The sequence below is a fragment of the Bos indicus x Bos taurus genome, chromosome 20 (assembly GCF_003369695.1).
Source record: "Bos indicus x Bos taurus breed Angus x Brahman F1 hybrid chromosome 20, Bos_hybrid_MaternalHap_v2.0, whole genome shotgun sequence".
Lineage (NCBI taxonomy): Eukaryota > Metazoa > Chordata > Mammalia > Artiodactyla > Bovidae > Bos > Bos indicus x Bos taurus.
In genome coordinates, this window is record NC_040095.1 from 56,129,488 (window position 1) to 56,147,612 (window position 18,125).

Here is an 18,125-nt window from a genome sequence, read left to right on the forward strand (position 1 = left end):
ATAGGTTTTTAAAAATTGATGAGCACTTGACCAATAGTTCTTATTCTTGGCATCAATTTTTGTCTGTACCCATAAAATGATACTCTGTTAAACAATTCATGGTCTTTTTATTTTTATTTTTTGGTAGTCCCTTTTATTAAGTTATAATGTACATATAATAAAATGCCCTCATATAAAGCATATAAAGTGAAATTTGAATTTATGTACTCGTGTACCCACAACCACGATCAAACTGAAGGACAATTCTACACCCTAAAGATTTCTTGTCCCCCTTCCTAGACAATCCCAGACTCTCTAGCCCTAGGAAACCTAGAAAAATGTGTCTTTTCTAGAGTTTCCTGAAAATGAAATCATACAAAATCTCTTCTCCTCTCTCTGGCTTCTTTCATTCACCCAAACTGCACCTAACAGAATTGTTTCACATTTTTACAATGGATAGTATTCATTGAAGAGACAGCAATTTATTTATCCATTCACCCATTAATAGACTCAGTTGTTACAGTAAAAACATGTCAACAATATCAAAAGATGTGAATATAATGTCCATTAGCCTGCCAGCAGTAACATTGCAAGTATTTTCAATTTTGTAGATCTTCTTCCCAGCCTGATTTTCTTTAAAAAAGTTGCACAAATTTAGTACTTTTTGCATAAAGCTATCATAAATATCATGTTTATATGTAATGTTGATAATTTCCTTTAAAAACTATATACTGTTCCATAACAAGTTTACTTACTATATTTGACTTGTCTGATTGTAGAAAAGCTAGGACTTTTTTTTTCTCCGAAAGTGTTGTTAAGATAATGCTGTAGTGAAAGTTTACAAAGCTTTCTTTCCTGTCGAGATTTTCTTTGAAACAAATCTTCAGCATTAGAACTTCCTGGTGGTACAGTGGATAAGATTCTGCACTCCCAATGCAGGGGGGCATGGGTTTGATCCCTGCTCAGGGAACTAGGATCCCGCATGCCCCATATGGTAGCTAAAAATAAAAAAATTCCAGCACTGAAATTAAGGGTGATTACATAGGCAACTGACTTTTTAAGGACGTAAAAAGAAAAAAAAAGCATACAACCGAATGGAGAGTAAGTTCCTAGACTTTGCGTTCGTCAGGCCTGACTTTGAATCTTGGTTTTGTGACCCTGAGGAACTTGTGTAACTTCTCTGAACATTTTAAGGTCATGTACCTAGGCGGTCCAGCCCAACGCTGACCCGTAATCTTTATACTGACTGACGCTACCAGCGGTGACCCCTGCATAAATACCCCACTTTCTCCCATTTTCTCATTCAGAAAAATTTTTGTTAATTTAATAGAAGTCATCTCATTTTCTTCAATATGCATGTGTTGGATTTCTAGGAAGGAAAACATTTCTCTGTGGATTTGCATTTCCTCTTACAAAAGGTGCCTATTTTATTTAACTGCGTCATGTGTCTCTTAATATAGCTGTTGGTTCCTTGCCTTATGCAGTTTTTTCTTTTAATTTTGTTTTCCTGTTTATTGTTTTTGCCCTTTGTTTCTGGCTTTTTTTCCCTTTCCTCGTAAAGAAATTACTTTTCATATTTTAAAGTCTCCAGTCGCTTCCTCCTGCAGCTTCTGTGGCATCACAGTGCTGTGTGGCTTCCGCCTTCCTGCTCCGGTGGTCACTGTAGTGATCACGGGTCTGAGTTCTCTTTGTAGGTTATTTTCATCCATATTGCCAGCAGTTCCGCCCTCTGTTCTGCACGTGTGTGTGTGCGTGCGTGCATCCGTGTGCGTATGTGTAGAGTAGGTGTGGGAGAGGGTAGTTGGCTCTTTTCCTGACAAGAATATGGCTCCTAAATCCTAAGAGATAATGAGCAAATCTTTGATCTGATTCAGAAGATGCTTGGCTTCAGTTTAGAAACTTTCTGGGGAACAAAGCCCCTGTTGGTGCTTGTTCTTTTTTTTTTTTCCAAATCAGCATTGTGTTAACTTCTATTTAGTATCCAGAGGCCAAAATAAGACCTTAAAAAGCCTTTGGAGAAATGGAACATAGCAGTGTGATGACTGTCAGGGAAGACAAATCTAGATCCATTCAGTTTTTCCATCAGCATCTTTTACAAAAGGAGCAGAAGTTTCTTCTATCTGTAGAACCCCTGATGGAGAATTTCATTCTGCTTATCAGGGTCCCTGCTTCTTTTAACCGTTAAGACAAGTCCCCAAATTTATATTGGAGGAGTCTCATGAAGTATCCCCCACCCCTGACATTTTCTTTTCTTTTTTAAAATTAATTAATTTTAATTGGAGGATAATTACTTTATCATATTGTGATGGTTTTTGCCATACATCGACATGAATCAGCCACGGGTGCAGTTGTGTTCCCCCAACCTGAACCCCCCTCCCACCTCCCTCCCCACCCCATGCCCCCTATTTTTTATGTGTAAGAAAATAAGAAATGTTCCATTACATTTTGATACACACACAAAGAAGTATTTCTTTGTCACTATCATTACTATGACTCTCTGGAGTAATTCTTTTCTGGCATAAACAGGAGTCTTGTGTGTAAAGCAGATATTTATTTTTTTTTATCTTATTGATTGGGTTATCTCTTAAGTATTGTACAATTATTTCCTAATGTCTTGCTTTTCTTTTATGTATACCCATTTAAAGTGTTTGTCATATAAAATGGGTTGACCAAAAAATGTGTTCGTTTTTTTCCTGCAGTATCTAATGGAAAATCCCCAATGAAATTTTTGGCCACCCCAATATTTCTTGCTTTCTTGCCTTGTACTTAGTAACTTTATTGAGTAGTGACCATTTTCATTTTTTTTTAGTATGAAAAAACATGAAAAACTAACCTTGTTTCCTTCCAGATGGCGATGGAGGTCATGCAGTTTAGCAAGGAAGAAGTTCGGGAAGTGTTGAGGTTGCTTGCTGGTATATTACATCTCGGGAACATAGAATTTATCACTGCTGGTGGGGCGCAAGTTTCCTTCAAAACGGGTAAGGTTGCTTCTCCCTGCTTCACTTCCTTGGCTTTTGCCTCATAAGAAATGTAGATTTCAAATATTTCCTGTCTCGCCTTTGACAGAAAAATATTTTGAGCCCTAGAATAAGTGCTACAGAAGTTTGATGTGAAAGGTCAGCTAATAAAGGGTCAAAGCATCTCAAACAAGTGATTACTGCGTGGAATGGTGGCTGTGTTCTCATTTTCTGCTAAGAAAGAAGGAAAATGAGCCCAAGAAGAGGAAATAGGGGCAACAAGAATTTGATGTAGGAATAATGTCTTGAGTCAGGCGTGTAGTGTTGTGGTTAATTCCTGGCTACTGAGGGCTGCCATAGTGGAATGGTTAAGATCGTTAGTTTTCAAGCCAGGATGACTGGTTCGTAGCCCGGCTCTGCCCCAAGCTGTTTCCTTGGGTTACTTATCCCTTCAACACTCATGACTTCTCACTGTAAAGTGCACAGTGGAGATGTCTTAAGACTAAGTGAGTTAACATACATGTAACAATGTCAGTTGTCATTTTCCTGGAGTGATTTATCCTTTAAACTTTTCTGATGGTTGCAGTGGATGAGGGCATGGAGGCTGGGAAATGGATGAGTGTAAGTTCAGAGTGGCCCTTGAGTTGCCCAGGGCTAGAGGCCTGTAGTTCTCCTTCCCATGGATCATACCTGTTGATGTTTACTGCTTTAGAAATGAAAACAGAGGCAGTTAAAACTGGAGTGGGTTGCCATTCCCTTCTCCAGGGGGTCTTCCTGACTGAGGGATCAAACCCAGGTCTCCTGCATTGCAGGCTGATTCTTTACCATCTGAGTCACCAGGGAAGCCCTTTAGAAATAAAAGCGGAGATAGTTAAAAACAATAGATTCACTTTAAAATAACCGTAACCAACCCCTTGCATATAGTAAAATAAATAGTATTTTATTTGAAAGGCCATCTTCCAAAACAAAAAAGAACAAGTCAATAACTGCTGACATTGTCTAATGATTTTGTAAATGTTTGAAATATCTGATGTAATGAAGGACAGCTGGCTTCTATTTCTGCCTTCAGCTTCTTGAGCTACCCATGTCATGTAGCCTCTGGGATATTCTTCTGTATACTTGTGAGGGAATGAGGGTGAAAAAGCAAATAACAGAGTTTATCACTAAAAAAAAAAGCTAGTCTTATTACTGAAATAGTCATGGACCTTGCAAACCTCTGACAGGGTCTTGGGGAGCCTGCCGGGGGTCTCTGGACCGTACTTGTTCCAAGTACCAGGTCATTTGCTGTAAACCTAAGACACATTGAGGGAGTGAAAAGCCTGCCAGCAGAACATGTGTCCTCTAGGTCCTGCCCGAGGGGCTTAGGAATATCCTCTGCTTTACTGTGTCGCTTTGTGGCACTGGCTTTGCACCCATTTGGGGTCGCATGGGCTGTCCCTTCTTGGGGTTGTGCATCCATTTTCGCCTTGTCCTTCCTCCCCAGCCTTGGGCAGGTCTGCAGAGTTACTTGGGCTGGACCCGGCACAGCTCACGGATGCCTTGACCCAGAGGTCCATGTTCCTCCGGGGGGAGGAGATCCTTACACCTCTCAACGTTCAGCAGGTATGTGTGTGGCCCTCAGAGCAACTTCTAAAGATGCCTCTGGGTCTGCAGATCCATGGCTTTGATTTGAATAAGTAACTGTAATTATCCATTTGAATGCTTTTGGCTCAGGATCAAAATAAGACGTCCACGTTGAGGGGATAGGCAAAGTGGTTCAGTGGCCATCTTAGAGACAGTGTAGCAGAATCTTTAAGAGGACTGGGGAAGATTTCCTGAGTCTGAGTCCTGAGTCTTCAGCTTATTATATTCTGGTCTTGGGGAATTTATTCACTGTGCCTCAGTTTCCTCTTCTGTAAGACAAGGATGAAAATAAAGTGTTAGTTGCTCAGTCATGTCCGACTCCTTGGACTTATGGACTGTAGTCCACCAAGCTCCTCTGTGCATGGAATTCTCCAGGCAAGAATACTGGAGTGGGTAGCCATTCCCTTCTCCAGAGGATCCCCCTACCCAGAGATCAAACCTGGGTGTCCCAAAGTGCAGGCAGATTCTTTAGCTTTTGAGCCACCAGAGAAGCCCCAAGACAAGGATGTGAAAGTAGTCATTCAGTCGTGTCCGACTCTTTGTGACCCCGAGGACGGGAGCCCGCCAGGCTCCTCTGCCCATGGAATTCTCCAGACAAGTATGCTGGGGTGGGTTGCCATGTATAAAGATGATAGTAAAAAATATATAAATGCTAAAAACTTAGTGGCATTGCCAACTCAGTGGACATGAGTTTGATCAAGCTCCGGGAGTTGGTGATGGACAGGGAAGCCTGGCGTGCTGTGGTCCATGTGGTCACAAAGATATGGGCAGAGCTGAGCTACTGAACTGAACACTTAGTGACTGGTGCAGAGTAAGAGTTAAATAAACAGCTGTAATAATTATTATTATTAATTGGTGTTAGTTTTATTATAATTAATTATTATTATTAATAATGAAAGCAAAGCAACAGTATGTTGTATGATTTATTTTTGTCTCTGCAACTGCCTTGAGCCAGTTACATGCACTAGCCCATCTAATAGCTGTTTCTGGATTGGATAAGTACAAATGCTAACCATACCATGAAGAAAACTTGTATTACACTAAGTAAAATATGAGAAGATGATAATGAGTGAAGTCAAGTCTTAATTAATGTCACGTCGTTGTTGTTATTTAGTCACTAAGTCGTTTCCCACTCTCTTGCAACCCCCTGAACTGTAGCTTACCAGGCTCTTCTGTCCATGGGATTCTCCAGGCAAGAACATTGGAGTGGGTTGCCATTTCCTTCTCCAGGGGCTCTTCCCAACCCAGGGATCGAACCCTAGTCTCCTGCATTGGCAGGCAGATTCTTTACCACTGAGCCACCTGGAAAGCCCACTTATTGGCATAAACCTGATCAAATTTAGAGCTGTATATATTGGTTCCGATTCTTTCTTATAACTCAGTACATAAAGCTGAATCTGAAAGCCTGATGCTTCAAGGTGAATCTTGCTGCAAATAAGCAAGCTCCAGGTTTCCCTTTCTTTAGACAGCTGTGTTTTCCTGGGTGGTATTGATTCACTGGACACAGCCTGCGTGGATGTAGAATGAGTGGCTCCTGAGCGCAGCTCGGGCAGAGGTGCCCATCCGGGTTCCCTGCGGTCATCAGGGAAACCGCGTCTCTGTCTCCTCTCCCCTCAGGCGGCAGACAGCAGGGACTCCTTGGCCATGGCACTTTACGCACGCTGCTTCGAGTGGGTGATCAAGAAGATCAACAGCAGGATCAAAGGCAAAGATGACTTCAAGTCTATTGGCATCTTGGACATCTTTGGATTTGAAAACTTTGAGGTGTGCTACCAATGAGTGGGATCCTCCTAAGCAGAGCTCGTGAAACAAACACTGCTATGTTTTCTTCGCAGATTTTTGTTGGCCTTTTCTTTACCTTTTTATGTAAGAGCGAGAGTGCTAAAGACTCTTGTTGGATTGTTTCCCCCCTTAGGTGAATCACTTTGAGCAGTTCAATATAAACTATGCAAACGAGAAACTTCAGGAATATTTCAACAAGCATATCTTTTCTTTAGAACAACTGGAATATAGTAGGTAAGCACTCACTGAATTGCGTTTCAAAATGTTTAAGAAAATGAGTCCCTACGTTGGATAGTTTTGAAGTGATATTTTACTACAACCTGGACCTTTTTAATCTTTGCACAGAGAAGGCTTAGTGTGGGAAGATATTGACTGGATAGACAATGGAGAATGCCTGGACTTGATTGAGAAGGTAACGCACTGGTGAAGAATTGTTGCAGTCCCAAGGGTGTCCAGCTGGGCTGATTCATATTTACGGGAACAAAAGAGCTTGTAGGAACACGCACGTGAAAGATGTGACTGTTTAAAACACAATGGACCGTTTGGAAGCGTACATGTAACTGTGCAAGGTTGAGTTTAAGGACTTGGCTGCTTCAAGCCCATTGTCTCTTTGAAGTCGATATTTTAAGAGTCAACAGTGAGCAGATTGGCTTCCCAGAGATTTTAAGTCAGCATCAAAAACTTTGCCATCCCAGTAGTGGATTGGCCAATTGTAAACATCCTGGTCACCAGACTACAGGGGGTTCAGTGTTTGCAGTATGGAATGAGTTTGGGGTTCTTTATAGTGTATCATTCTGAATTTTTCAATCTGAGAAACTATGCCCTTTTTACCACTTGATAGAGAGTAGAGAGGAAAGGAGCTGTAAAAATACACAGAGGCAAAAATTAAATGTGTAATTCGTATTTAACCTTTTTTTTCCCCTCTCTTCTAGAAACTTGGTCTCCTAGCCCTTATCAATGAAGAAAGCCATTTTCCTCAAGCCACTGATAGCACCTTATTGGAAAAGTTGCACAATCAGCATGCTGTATGTCCACACCTGCCAACTCCTCATTGTGTCTGGGTAGCTCATCTGTGGATTAAGATGCTGGAGGACAGATTTAGGGGCTGTTGGCCCCACGGTGCCTCTCACATTGAATTTTTTTTTTCCTCTCAAACGGAAGCTTTGCTCTGCCAGAACTAAATAGAAATAAAAGCCAAAGGCATAGATTTGAGGCTACTTGTCAGAACATGCCCACGTTTACTTTGAGTATAAAATTTAACCTTTTTAACCTACCATAATGACACAGACCAGAGTTGCATGATTTCGATGAAGTGCATCACATGATGTGGCCTAAAGCTCTTATAAGTCGTGGGTTTTGAAATTGTTTTCCCTGGCAGTTGTAGTTATACTGTCAGGAAATCAGTGAGTGAAATTAGGCATTTATTTATTTATTTATTTTTTTTAGAATAACCACTTTTACGTGAAGCCTAGAGTTGCAGTCAACAATTTTGGAGTGAAACACTATGCTGGAGAGGTAACTCCTGTTTGAATTTGTATGATCGAAGTGTGCTTGATTTACAATGTGGTGTTAATTTCTGCTGTACAGCCAAGTGATGCCGTCACACACACACATATATTCTTTTCCCATTATGGTTTGTCCCAGGATATTGAGTATAGTTCCCTGCCCTGTACAGTAGGACCCTGATTATCCGTTCAGTACGTAGCGGTTGTCCTCTGCTGACCCCAGACTCCCGCACCCCTCTCCCCTGTGGCAGCCTCGGGTATGTTCTCGCCGTGAGTCTGTTTCTGCTTCTTAGATAAGGTCACTTGTGTCATGTTTTGATCCCACATGTAAGTGATACCGTGATACTTGTCTTCCTGACTGACTTCACTTAGAATGGTGATCTCTACTTGTGTCGTGTTTTGATCCCACATGTAAGTGATACCGTGATACTTGTCTTCCTGACTGACTTCACTTAGAATGGTGATCTCTGGGTCCATGCATGTTGCTGCAAATGGCATTTTGTTCTTTTTGTGGCTGAGTAGTATACCCCTGTATATACATGTACTACATACATCTTTATCCATTCATCTGTTGCTGGGCGTTTAGGTTGTTCCCATGTCTCAACTATTGTAAATAGTGCTGCTGCTAACATAGGGGTGCCTGTGTCTTTTTAAATTAGTTTTATCCGGATAGATGCTCAGGAATGGGATTACTTGACCATATGGCAACTCTGTTTTTCATTTTTTTGAGGAACCTCCATACTGTTTTCTATAGTGGCTGAACCAATGCAACCAATAGTGTAGGAGGGTTCCCCACACCCTTAGGCAGGTAACTTCTCAATCAAGATCCCGGCTGATATTTGCCCATTTGTAATTTCAGAAGCCAATCATAAGTAGATTGAACGATGGTTCCAGCTTTTAAAGGGGATGCTTAGGACCTGAAATGATTCTTTTGATCAGTTCTTCCTTTTCTCACTTGTTTTTGCAAACCAGGTTCAGTATGACGTGCGGGGCATCTTGGAGAAGAACAGGGATACCTTCAGGGACGATCTTCTCAACCTTCTGAGAGAAAGCCGGTGCGTTGGTCTCTTTCCTGAGCTGTCAGAGTGCTGTCTGTGCAGATGCTTTTAATTCACACAGAAAAATTTAATATGGGGGCAACTTGATGTAGTGTGTTCTTCCCTGGGCAATATTTGATTAATAAAGTGATATATAAATGGCCTTAGTGGTAGTGGCTACCATTTAATGAAGTGGCATTGGAACACCAGACCCATAGATTAGATACTTTTATTCATCCTGTTATGCAGGTAAGGAGATTAAGCCTGGTGTGGTGAAGTGACTTGCCCAGGATTCTTCAACTAGATTTGATCTGTTCTGCTTGGTTCAAGAATCTAAGATTTTAACCAGCATGACCTAGTTTCTTCAGGTCTTGTAGGACCTTCTGTCTCTAGTTAGTGTAAAGGTTATCAAGAGAAATAAACAAGTATTCAGCTAAAATTACCCATTCGTTTATTCATTCATGAATTGTAAATTCACACCATTAAATCAGTAATTAAGGAAAATATGCTGAAAAGTTTTGATGATGAATTCATTTGTTTGTATATATTAAACCAGGAGGCTTCCTGCTTTTAGGAGGCTTTGTGAGAGAGAAAGAGGGGAAAACAGCCCTTAAAGTCATCAATATGTGTCTTAGATCCAGTGTGAATCTCTAACACAAATTTTCAATATCCTAGGAAGGAAAGTAGCACAATCAGTAAAAAGCTGTAATACTTTTAGAAATGAAAGTCCCAGGTGGCTACCCTGTCGCTTAAATAGCTGTGAACCGGGGTGAAGAGAACCCATCTTAAGTGTCAGCTTAGAAGCCCAGGGTGGAAGTGGGTGATCTTTCAATGTGTCTTAACCCTCCTCTATGAAGATTCCCTAATTACAACCTTGTCGGCTATTTTAATTTTAGGTGCATTTTCAGACCTGTAAAAATGGTGATGTTTTAACCATAGCAGATTACCTCTCTCTCAAAGGAAATTTAAATCAATCCATTTAAGTAAAAGCGGGGTCTTGAGGTTAAATGAACATTTTGTTATGAGCAGGGCCGAGGCTTGGAGCCCAGCAAGATGGCCTTCCACTGGTTGCCGCTATCATAACATTAAGTGGAATTAAAGGCAAGAGTGTTGTTTTAGCCCAGGTTTCTCTCTGCAGATGGAGGGGCTTGGTGTCTTTGCCTCTCTTCTCTCTTTTGCCTTTGGCATCTGTGACATTTTGCACTCCGTCTCTTCAGTCACATCCAACTCTTTGTGACCCCATGGACTGTAGCCCACCAGGCTCCTCTGTCCATGGGTTGCTATTTCTTTGTCCAGTGGGACATTTTAATGGCACCCAAAGCTTTTCTCCAAAGCGCTCAAAGTACAGAGAACTTCAAAGAGCGAGAATGAACGAAACATCACCTTAGGACGAAAGTGAGAGAGTTGAACAGAATGAGAAGTGATGAGGGAAGCACTGGCATTGTCTCCTTGATGGGGTGCGAAAGCCAGACTCTTTCTCCTGGTTCTAGCAAAGACATTACCCCCTACACCCCTGACCCATGGTTTTTATAGCCCAGAACATCTTCCATTCAAAGAAGATCAAAAAGGTCCTGAGGATTTCCTTAGTGGTGCAGTGGATAAGAATCCGCCTGCCAGTGCTGGGGACATGGGTTCAGTCCCTGGTCTGGAAAGATTCCACCTGCCTTGGAGCAATTGAGCCCTGCGCTAGAACCCTCGAGCCACAACTGCTGGACCAGCACACCACAACTACTCAAGCTTGCATGCTCTAGAGCCAACGAACCGCAACTGCTGAGCCTGAGGGCAGGAGGGGAAGGGGACGGCAGAGGATGAGATGGCTGGATGGCATCACTGACTCAATGGACACGGGTTTGGGTGGACTCCAGGAGTTGGTGATGGACAGGGAGGCCTGGTGTGCTGCGGTTCATGGGGTCGCAAAGAGTCGGACACGACTGAGCGACTGAACTGAACTGAGCTTGAGTGCTGCAGCTTATGAAGCCCGTGTGCCCCAGAACCTGTGGTCCGTAAGAGAAGCCACCGCAACGAGAAGCCCACACGCAGTAGCTGGAGAGCAGCCCCTGCTCGCCACAGCTAGAGAAAAGGCCTCATGGCAACGAAGACCTAGTGCAGCCAGAAATACAAAAAAAAAAAAAAAGCTCCTGAAAAGTCTTCTACTTTGTCCGTAGTGGCAATAGATTTTCCAGAACTTTTTAATAACAACAACAGTGATCATCAACACTTAGGATGGGCCAGGCGTCACACTCAGCCTTCTGCCTCCATTCCTCATTTCATCCTTACCCCAGCTTCCTAGGATACATCCCCAAATGACTCCCATTTCCAAGTGAGAAAACAGGTGTGGAGAGAGACCAGCATCATGTCCGAGTCATACAGCTAGGAAGAGGGGACGGCAGGATTGAACCCAGGTCGGTCTCACTCCTGCCTGGTGCCCTTCCACCTGTTAACTGACTGCATCTTCGCCATGCCGAGCTGCACAGGACAAACACTTCCCTTCCACTGGGCTGCAAGGCTCAGCTCCGGAGTGGCTGGTCACGTGGGTCATTTTCACCATCCTCTTCTCGCCGGCAAGACTCCAGCACTCCGAAGCGGCCACATCTGCTTTCAGTGCCTGAAGCTCCTGGGTGGTGGTGGGTGTGTGAAATCTTGGAACACTGTCTTAGCTCTTGCAGGCCTTGGTGTGTTATTTTCAGTGGGAACCTGCATTATAATTACAGTGATCAAGCACCTAATAATTGGGTGTGCACCCCTCATGGCCCTCCTGCTCTTTGCTCACACAGATTCGACTTCATCTACGACCTCTTCGAACACGTTTCCAGCCGCAATAATCAGGATACCTTGAAATGCGGAAGCAAACACCGGCGGCCCACGGTCAGCTCGCAGTTCAAGGTTAGTTTATGCTGCTGGTCTGGATGGAGCCATCTTTATTGTGACTTTAGGAACTGAAAATCAGAATGAGCATCTATGGGGTCTATGAAAGGGTTCACTTGTTTTCTATCATCCTTTTAAAATAGGGTTTTAGGAAGAAAAATATACTTTTGTTCCCTGAGCCAGATTTTTTTTTAAAAGGTTTTTTTTGTCTTATTAAAGATAAATAACTACTTACTCTAAGTTTGTGAAATAGTCATTCTTCTTAAGGACTGTTTGGTTATTTGGGATTGCTCTGATTTGTATTTAAAGGCTCAGATGCATATAAAATTCCTATGTCTGGATTTTTAAAAAATTTTTCCTCAGTAGATTTACAGTATCATAACTAGGAAGAGTAACCAAGTGCATGGTTAAATAAGATCAGTGTCAGTCACCTTGTCCAGATGTCCAGAATTCAGGGAAAATAAGGAACGTTCTTATCTGCATCATAAATATGTAAGCCTTTTAGACAGTTTAGAGGCACAGCACAAGAAGGCCATTCCTCTAATTTAATTGTCCTGTTTTAGCCCCAGATCCTCACATGAGGGGGAATGGAGGCTTGTCGGTCATCAGACCTTTGTTAAATTTGCTCTCTGGGAGACTCTCTTTCATGTAGCTGCTCAGTTGGGTGCCGTGGGGTTGGGGGATGCTGTGTGAGGTTTGTTGTTCAATGTGTTTGGGGATCAGTTCAACCCACAGTCCCATTGCTGACAGTACTGGCAGGTGTGAGCCAGATAGGATGTATTTTAATAATAGCTTAATAATCACAGCTGCCGTTTATTATATGCTCTTCGGTTACAGTCACGGGGCTGATCCCTTTACATATGCTCTCTTGTTCACTTGGCTTATCATCTTAGAAGTATGTATTATTGTCCCCATTTTACAGATGAAGAGGCTGAGGTTTAGAGAAATGGAGGCTTGCTCAGTCCCTTTGAGGACTGAAGCTAGGATTTAAACGGAACTTGAGTCTATCTGACTCTAAACCCTAGGCTCTTATTCATCCAGTGGGATCATTACATCGTCTTTTACATCGTCTTTTTCTAAGTCCGTGTTGCCTGGAGTTGTCTTAGAAGTTTTTGCGATGTTGGTGACTTAAATTGAACTAGGAATCAGGCAGTGGAAGAGAATGGGCAGAAGTAGAGACAAAGGCAGGAGGCAAGGTCCCAAGTCAGGAATGAGTCCTGTTCCCAGAGGACTGGCCTCCTTGGATGATGATAAATGGGCACCAGAGTATGAGGGGCCGTGAATTCCAGGACATTCCGTCATCGGTGAGAAATCCTAAGGCTTTCTGAGTACAGAAGTAACTAGTCAATGTAGTGGACACCCCAGTTTATTCAACAGCAAAATTATAAGAAGAAACAGACAAATAGAGACTGAGGGAAAACCAACGGATTAAAATAGACTGAAAAGACATATCAACCAACTGCACTGCATGGATCTAATTATTTGCATTCTGATTTCAAAGAATAAACCATTTAAAAAGTATGAAATTTGAGACAGCGGAGTATTTAAAAATGAATCCTGAACTCATTGTACCTTTTCATCTTGATAGTGAGAAATATGTGTTAATTCTTTTCAGGAATGATATTGTGGTTACCTCTGTACATTTTAAAGTATTTAGCCTTTGGTAATACCTACTGAAATGTTAAAGGATGAAATAGCACAGTGTCTGGGATTTGCTTTTCTACTAAAAGTGGGTGTGATGTGGACAGAGCAGGGATCAGATGAGACGAGATTAGCCAGAAGTTGAAGCTGATGACGGGTACTCCTTACATGCTCTGTCTACTTTGGTAAATGTTAAAAATTCTTCACAATTAAAAAAAAAATGTTTTAAAGAAAAGACAGCAGTATTACAGGAGATTGATCTGCCTGGTGATTGAAAGATCATGGTTCAAAGACCAGTGAGATGCTTGTGGAAGCTGTCATTTCCATGGAAATAATGAGGAACAACTCCAAAGGAGAGGTGATAGTTCTCAGGTTTTCTGTATAAATATTGAAATATCCCAGGGTATTTTTTATTTTTATTTTTTATTTTTTTTGCTGGTTAACAGAAAAGTATTTTTTAAATGGTACTATATCAAAGAAGTAATAAATGTCTGCATATGTGGAATAATTTCTATGATAATTATAATACCTTTATTTTATTAGAATAACATGATTAAAAATCAAAGGGGCTTCCCTGGTGGCTCAAATGGTAAAGAACCTGCCTGCAATGCAGGAAACCCAGGTTTGATCCCTGGGTCAGTCAGCAAGATCTCTTGGAGAAGGGACTGGCTACCCACTCCAGTATATATCAAAGAAGTAACAAATACGTTTTGCATATGTGAAATAGTTCCTATGACAACTATAATACTTTGATTAGAGTGACATGATTAAAAATAAAATCACTATTATTCCTCAGGTTTCTTTTTCTTGTTTCTGATGAGTGCCTAGGGTGCTGAGAAGTTTCAAGACATAAAAAGAGACCAAATCAACCTATACTTTTTTCTTTCTCATAGGACTCCCTGCATTCCTTAATGGCAACGCTAAGCGCCTCTAATCCTTTCTTTGTTCGCTGTATCAAGCCAAACATGCAGAAGGTAAGATTTACGACACTTCTCCCCTGAGACTGTCTTATTTAAGGCCACTGCTTTCTGGCATGGCTACTTGCTGATTTGGTTTCTCCAAAGTTCTTTCATTATAGATGGTTGGAAATGGATGTGACATTATTATAGCATTCAGTGGGAAAAAAATCCCTTTGTCTTTTGGACCTGTTTGCTTTTGAATGATGCCATTACACTTTAGAGAAATCTAGTTTAAAAGGAAACATTGCAAAACCTTGCATTTTTCCTTTAGCATTGCTTTCAGATTCTTGGGCAAGCTCCAGAATGTGGTATATACCTTTTGGAAGAAAAGATTGGTGTGTTTTTTGTTTCAATAGATTTCTTTTTCATTTTTTTGTCTTTTGCTTTATTGTTAAACATGACAAAGAGTCTGTATTCTATGTAGTAAATAATGGATTTCAGGGACTTTAGTTAGTTGTAACTAACTAGAGGACTCCTGTCATCAAAAGTTTTAGTGTCTCGGCTCTCGGTTTTAGATTTTTAATGCCATGCCCTGATCAGAAACAGTGTGAGTTTTATACAGAGAATCTATCTGAAGAAAGAAAAGAAAATGTGTTGTTGTTTGGTCACTAAATGGTGTTCGACTCTTTACAACCCCATGGACTGCAGCAGCCAGGCTCCCCTGTCCTTCATTGTCTCCGGAATTTGCTTAAATTCATGTCCATTGAGTCGGTGATACTATCTAACCATCTCATCCTCTGCCACCTCCATCTCCTTTTGTCTTCAATTAAGAAAATTTAGTATTAGGTGAAAACAGCTGCTCTGTCTAAGGCTAAATGGGTAATTGCCTTCAAGTGCTGTTAAAGAATTGACATGATCTTGATTTGGCAAACATCTGCTCTTAGTCCTGTGAAGAAAGGAAATCCCTTAGCAAAATAATAATGTCAAGGCCCCTCGTGGGGAAGAACTAGATGCCATCTTCATAAGGACTCAGATAAGGAATCTCACCTCGACTGTTTCATGCTCCCTAATGCTGGTGTCCATAACTTTAGTGGTGTGGATCTTTTGTTTTCCAGTTATCTCTGACTTAATACTACAGTAATATTTTCTTTAGAGTTTAAGGTATTTTTTATAAGAACCACAATTCTGAATTCTGTCTTCTAGGAAGCAAAAACTCAACAAGGGGAGATTATAATCTGTTTGGTTTGTTACTCTGAGGTGTGATGGGGAGAATTTGTCATTTGTGTGGCCTAAAGTGACTGAGATTGTGGTTCTGTAGATCTGTGATGACTTACGGTCCATAAGGTCTGGCAGTTGAATTAGTAGCTCATCTTTTTGTTTTTCAAATTTTTAATAAAATGTTTTAGGTTATCACAAAATAACAGCAGCTTAACAATACATAGGTGGTTTTTTGGACAGAATGTTGAAAGTTAATAGCTAAAACATAACTGTGTTCCATGAAGGACCTTTTTGTATAGCCCAGGGAAGTCTGCTCAATGTTCTGTAATGACCTAAATGGGAAAAGAACTTGAAAAAGAGTAGATATATGTATGTGTATTAACTGAATCACTTTGTTGTGCACCTGAAACTAATACAGCATTGTTAATTAACTATGCTCAACATAACAGTTAAACATAACCATGTCCCATGTCAGCTGGTTTATATCCCTTTGCTGTGCCTTATAGAGAAGGCAATGGCACCCCACTCTAGTACTCTTGCCTGGAAAATCCCATGGACGGAGGAGCCTGGTGGGCTGCAGTCCACGGAGTTGCTAAGAGTTGGACACAACTGAGCGACTTCACTTTCACTTTTCACTTTCATGCATTGGAGAAGGAAATGGCAACCCACTCCAGTGTTCTTGCCTGGAGAATCCCAGGGACAGAGGAGCCTGGTGGGCTGCTGTCTATGGGATTGCACAGAGTCACACACGACTGAAGCAACTTAGCAGCAGCAACAGCTGTGCTTTATAAAGCTTCCCTTGTGGCTCAGCTGGGTAAAGAATCTGCCTCAAGTGCGGAAGACCTGGGTTCCATCTCTGGGTTGGGAAGATCCCCTGGAGAAGGGAAAGGCTGCCCACTCCAGTATTCTGGCCTGGAGAATTCCATGGACTGTATAGTCCATGGGGTTGCAAAGAGTCAGACACGACTGAGCGACTTTCACGGTTTCTAAAACCCTAATTGGTGGTATCTACGTGATGGATAGAGGAGCTTTGTGTTTGCATCTACACTTACAGGAGCTGTTAACCCCTGCCAGTGTTTCTTTCCTCTTCATTAGTAGTGCCGTAATTTGTTTTTTATGTATCTTTTAAAAACTAGTTGTTTGGCTGTTCTTTGCCTTGGTTGCAGCTCACGGGATATTCATTGAGGCATGCAGACTCTCAGTGGAGACAGGTGTGCAGGGATCTAGTTACCTAAGCAGGGACTGAACCCAGGCCCCCTGCCCCAGGAGCAGAGAGTCTTACCCACTGGACCACCAGGGACGTCCCAACAATACCGTAGTTTGAACCTGCATGTTTGTCCCAAATTTAAGGCCATGAGTATTGAGATACAACGTACAGCTTTTTTGACAAACCATAGTTTAATTTGGAACTTTTTCTCTCTTCTTAGTGATGTCATAATTGTGCAGTTTTACAGCCGTTGGCATCTTAGATTCAATGAGATGAGGAGAGCCGGCCTTGCCAGGCCTTATTTTTAAGGATAGAAATTTTAACTTTAAAACCTTGGCCCTCCGTGTTTTTGTTTTCCTTCTTGGATGGCATGGAGTTAGTTTTTTTCTTTAAATTGAAATCACTTTTGAAATTAGGCCTGTTTGAAAGCACTTCATTCAGAATGTTGAAGAAACTGCCTCTTTTTGATGTTTAGTTTTCCTTACTGGGATTTGGTTGTGTCTAATTGCTTTAGTGTTTGCATTAAAAAAAAAAAAAAGAGCCAATCCAGCTTCTGGTTCTATTTTTCTTGGCTCACAGCCCTTCCTACCTCCTGACCTATGGCAGGCAGTAATTAATAACCCACCAGGAGATGGACAGGACTGTCAAAGACTTTGGAAACACATCTCGGTACCATTTTAAAGGCACCCAGCAAGTCAGACAGGAGAACTGACTTGTTTGAGGTCTAAGATGTAGGTGTGATACCAAGTGTGAAGGGACTAATTAGACTATGGGAAAGGTAAATTATGACTCGCTTACATTTGTTTAGTTCCATTGGAAATATTGGAGTGTTACTGGTGATGATCTAGGAAATATATGTAAACAACCCTCGTTTGTAGTTTCTTATGACTTTTGTCCGAAGATGAATGCTTCTAGAAATGTCACGGGGAAAATCTTGCTTGTCTTTCCCCAGATGTGGGGAGTGTGTGTTTCCAGGCTTCATCTCATACCTTTCTCAAGTCAGACATTCATCAGGGGGCCTTGAGAGGATGTATTGTTTTTTGGCCATATCACATGGCACGAGGGACCTTCGTTCCCTGACCAGGGGTGGCACCTGTGCCCCCTGCAGTGGAAGCGTGGAGTCCTAACCACTTGACCACCAGAGAAGTCCTGGGGATGTATTTAAAAATGTATGTATATGGAGGTGTTTTGTACATCATTCAGGAATTTAGATCATGGGTTTTGGCAGCTTCTAGAGATTCCTTTTGGGAATTCTGTGACCCGAAAGGGGATGAGAACAATGGCTGTAAAGTCTGTGGCCTCAGGAGAAGCAGGGGAGCTGCCTAAACAGCTCCTTTAGGCACCTGTGCGACACATCCGAGGCTCCCGTGGTGGCCCAGAGAGCATGCACACACGGCTTGTGCGCTCCAGGC

At 41.8% G+C, this 18,125-nt stretch overlaps 1 protein-coding gene across 1 annotated transcript in view; it reads left to right on the top strand.

The window, feature by feature from the left end:
* MYO10 (myosin X) overlaps positions 1–18,125 on the top strand; it is a 262,062-nt gene that overhangs the window by 157,980 nt on the left and 85,957 nt on the right. Inside the window, exons 10-19 of the mRNA XM_027520434.1 lie at positions 2,828–2,957; positions 4,420–4,538; positions 6,177–6,323; positions 6,475–6,575; positions 6,687–6,753; positions 7,274–7,366; positions 7,788–7,856; positions 8,819–8,901; positions 11,658–11,766; positions 14,283–14,363. Of these exons, the coding sequence (XP_027376235.1) occupies positions 2,828–2,957; positions 4,420–4,538; positions 6,177–6,323; positions 6,475–6,575; positions 6,687–6,753; positions 7,274–7,366; positions 7,788–7,856; positions 8,819–8,901; positions 11,658–11,766; positions 14,283–14,363 (999 nt within the window). The remainder of the gene's footprint in view (positions 1–2,827; positions 2,958–4,419; positions 4,539–6,176; positions 6,324–6,474; positions 6,576–6,686; positions 6,754–7,273; positions 7,367–7,787; positions 7,857–8,818; positions 8,902–11,657; positions 11,767–14,282; positions 14,364–18,125) is intronic.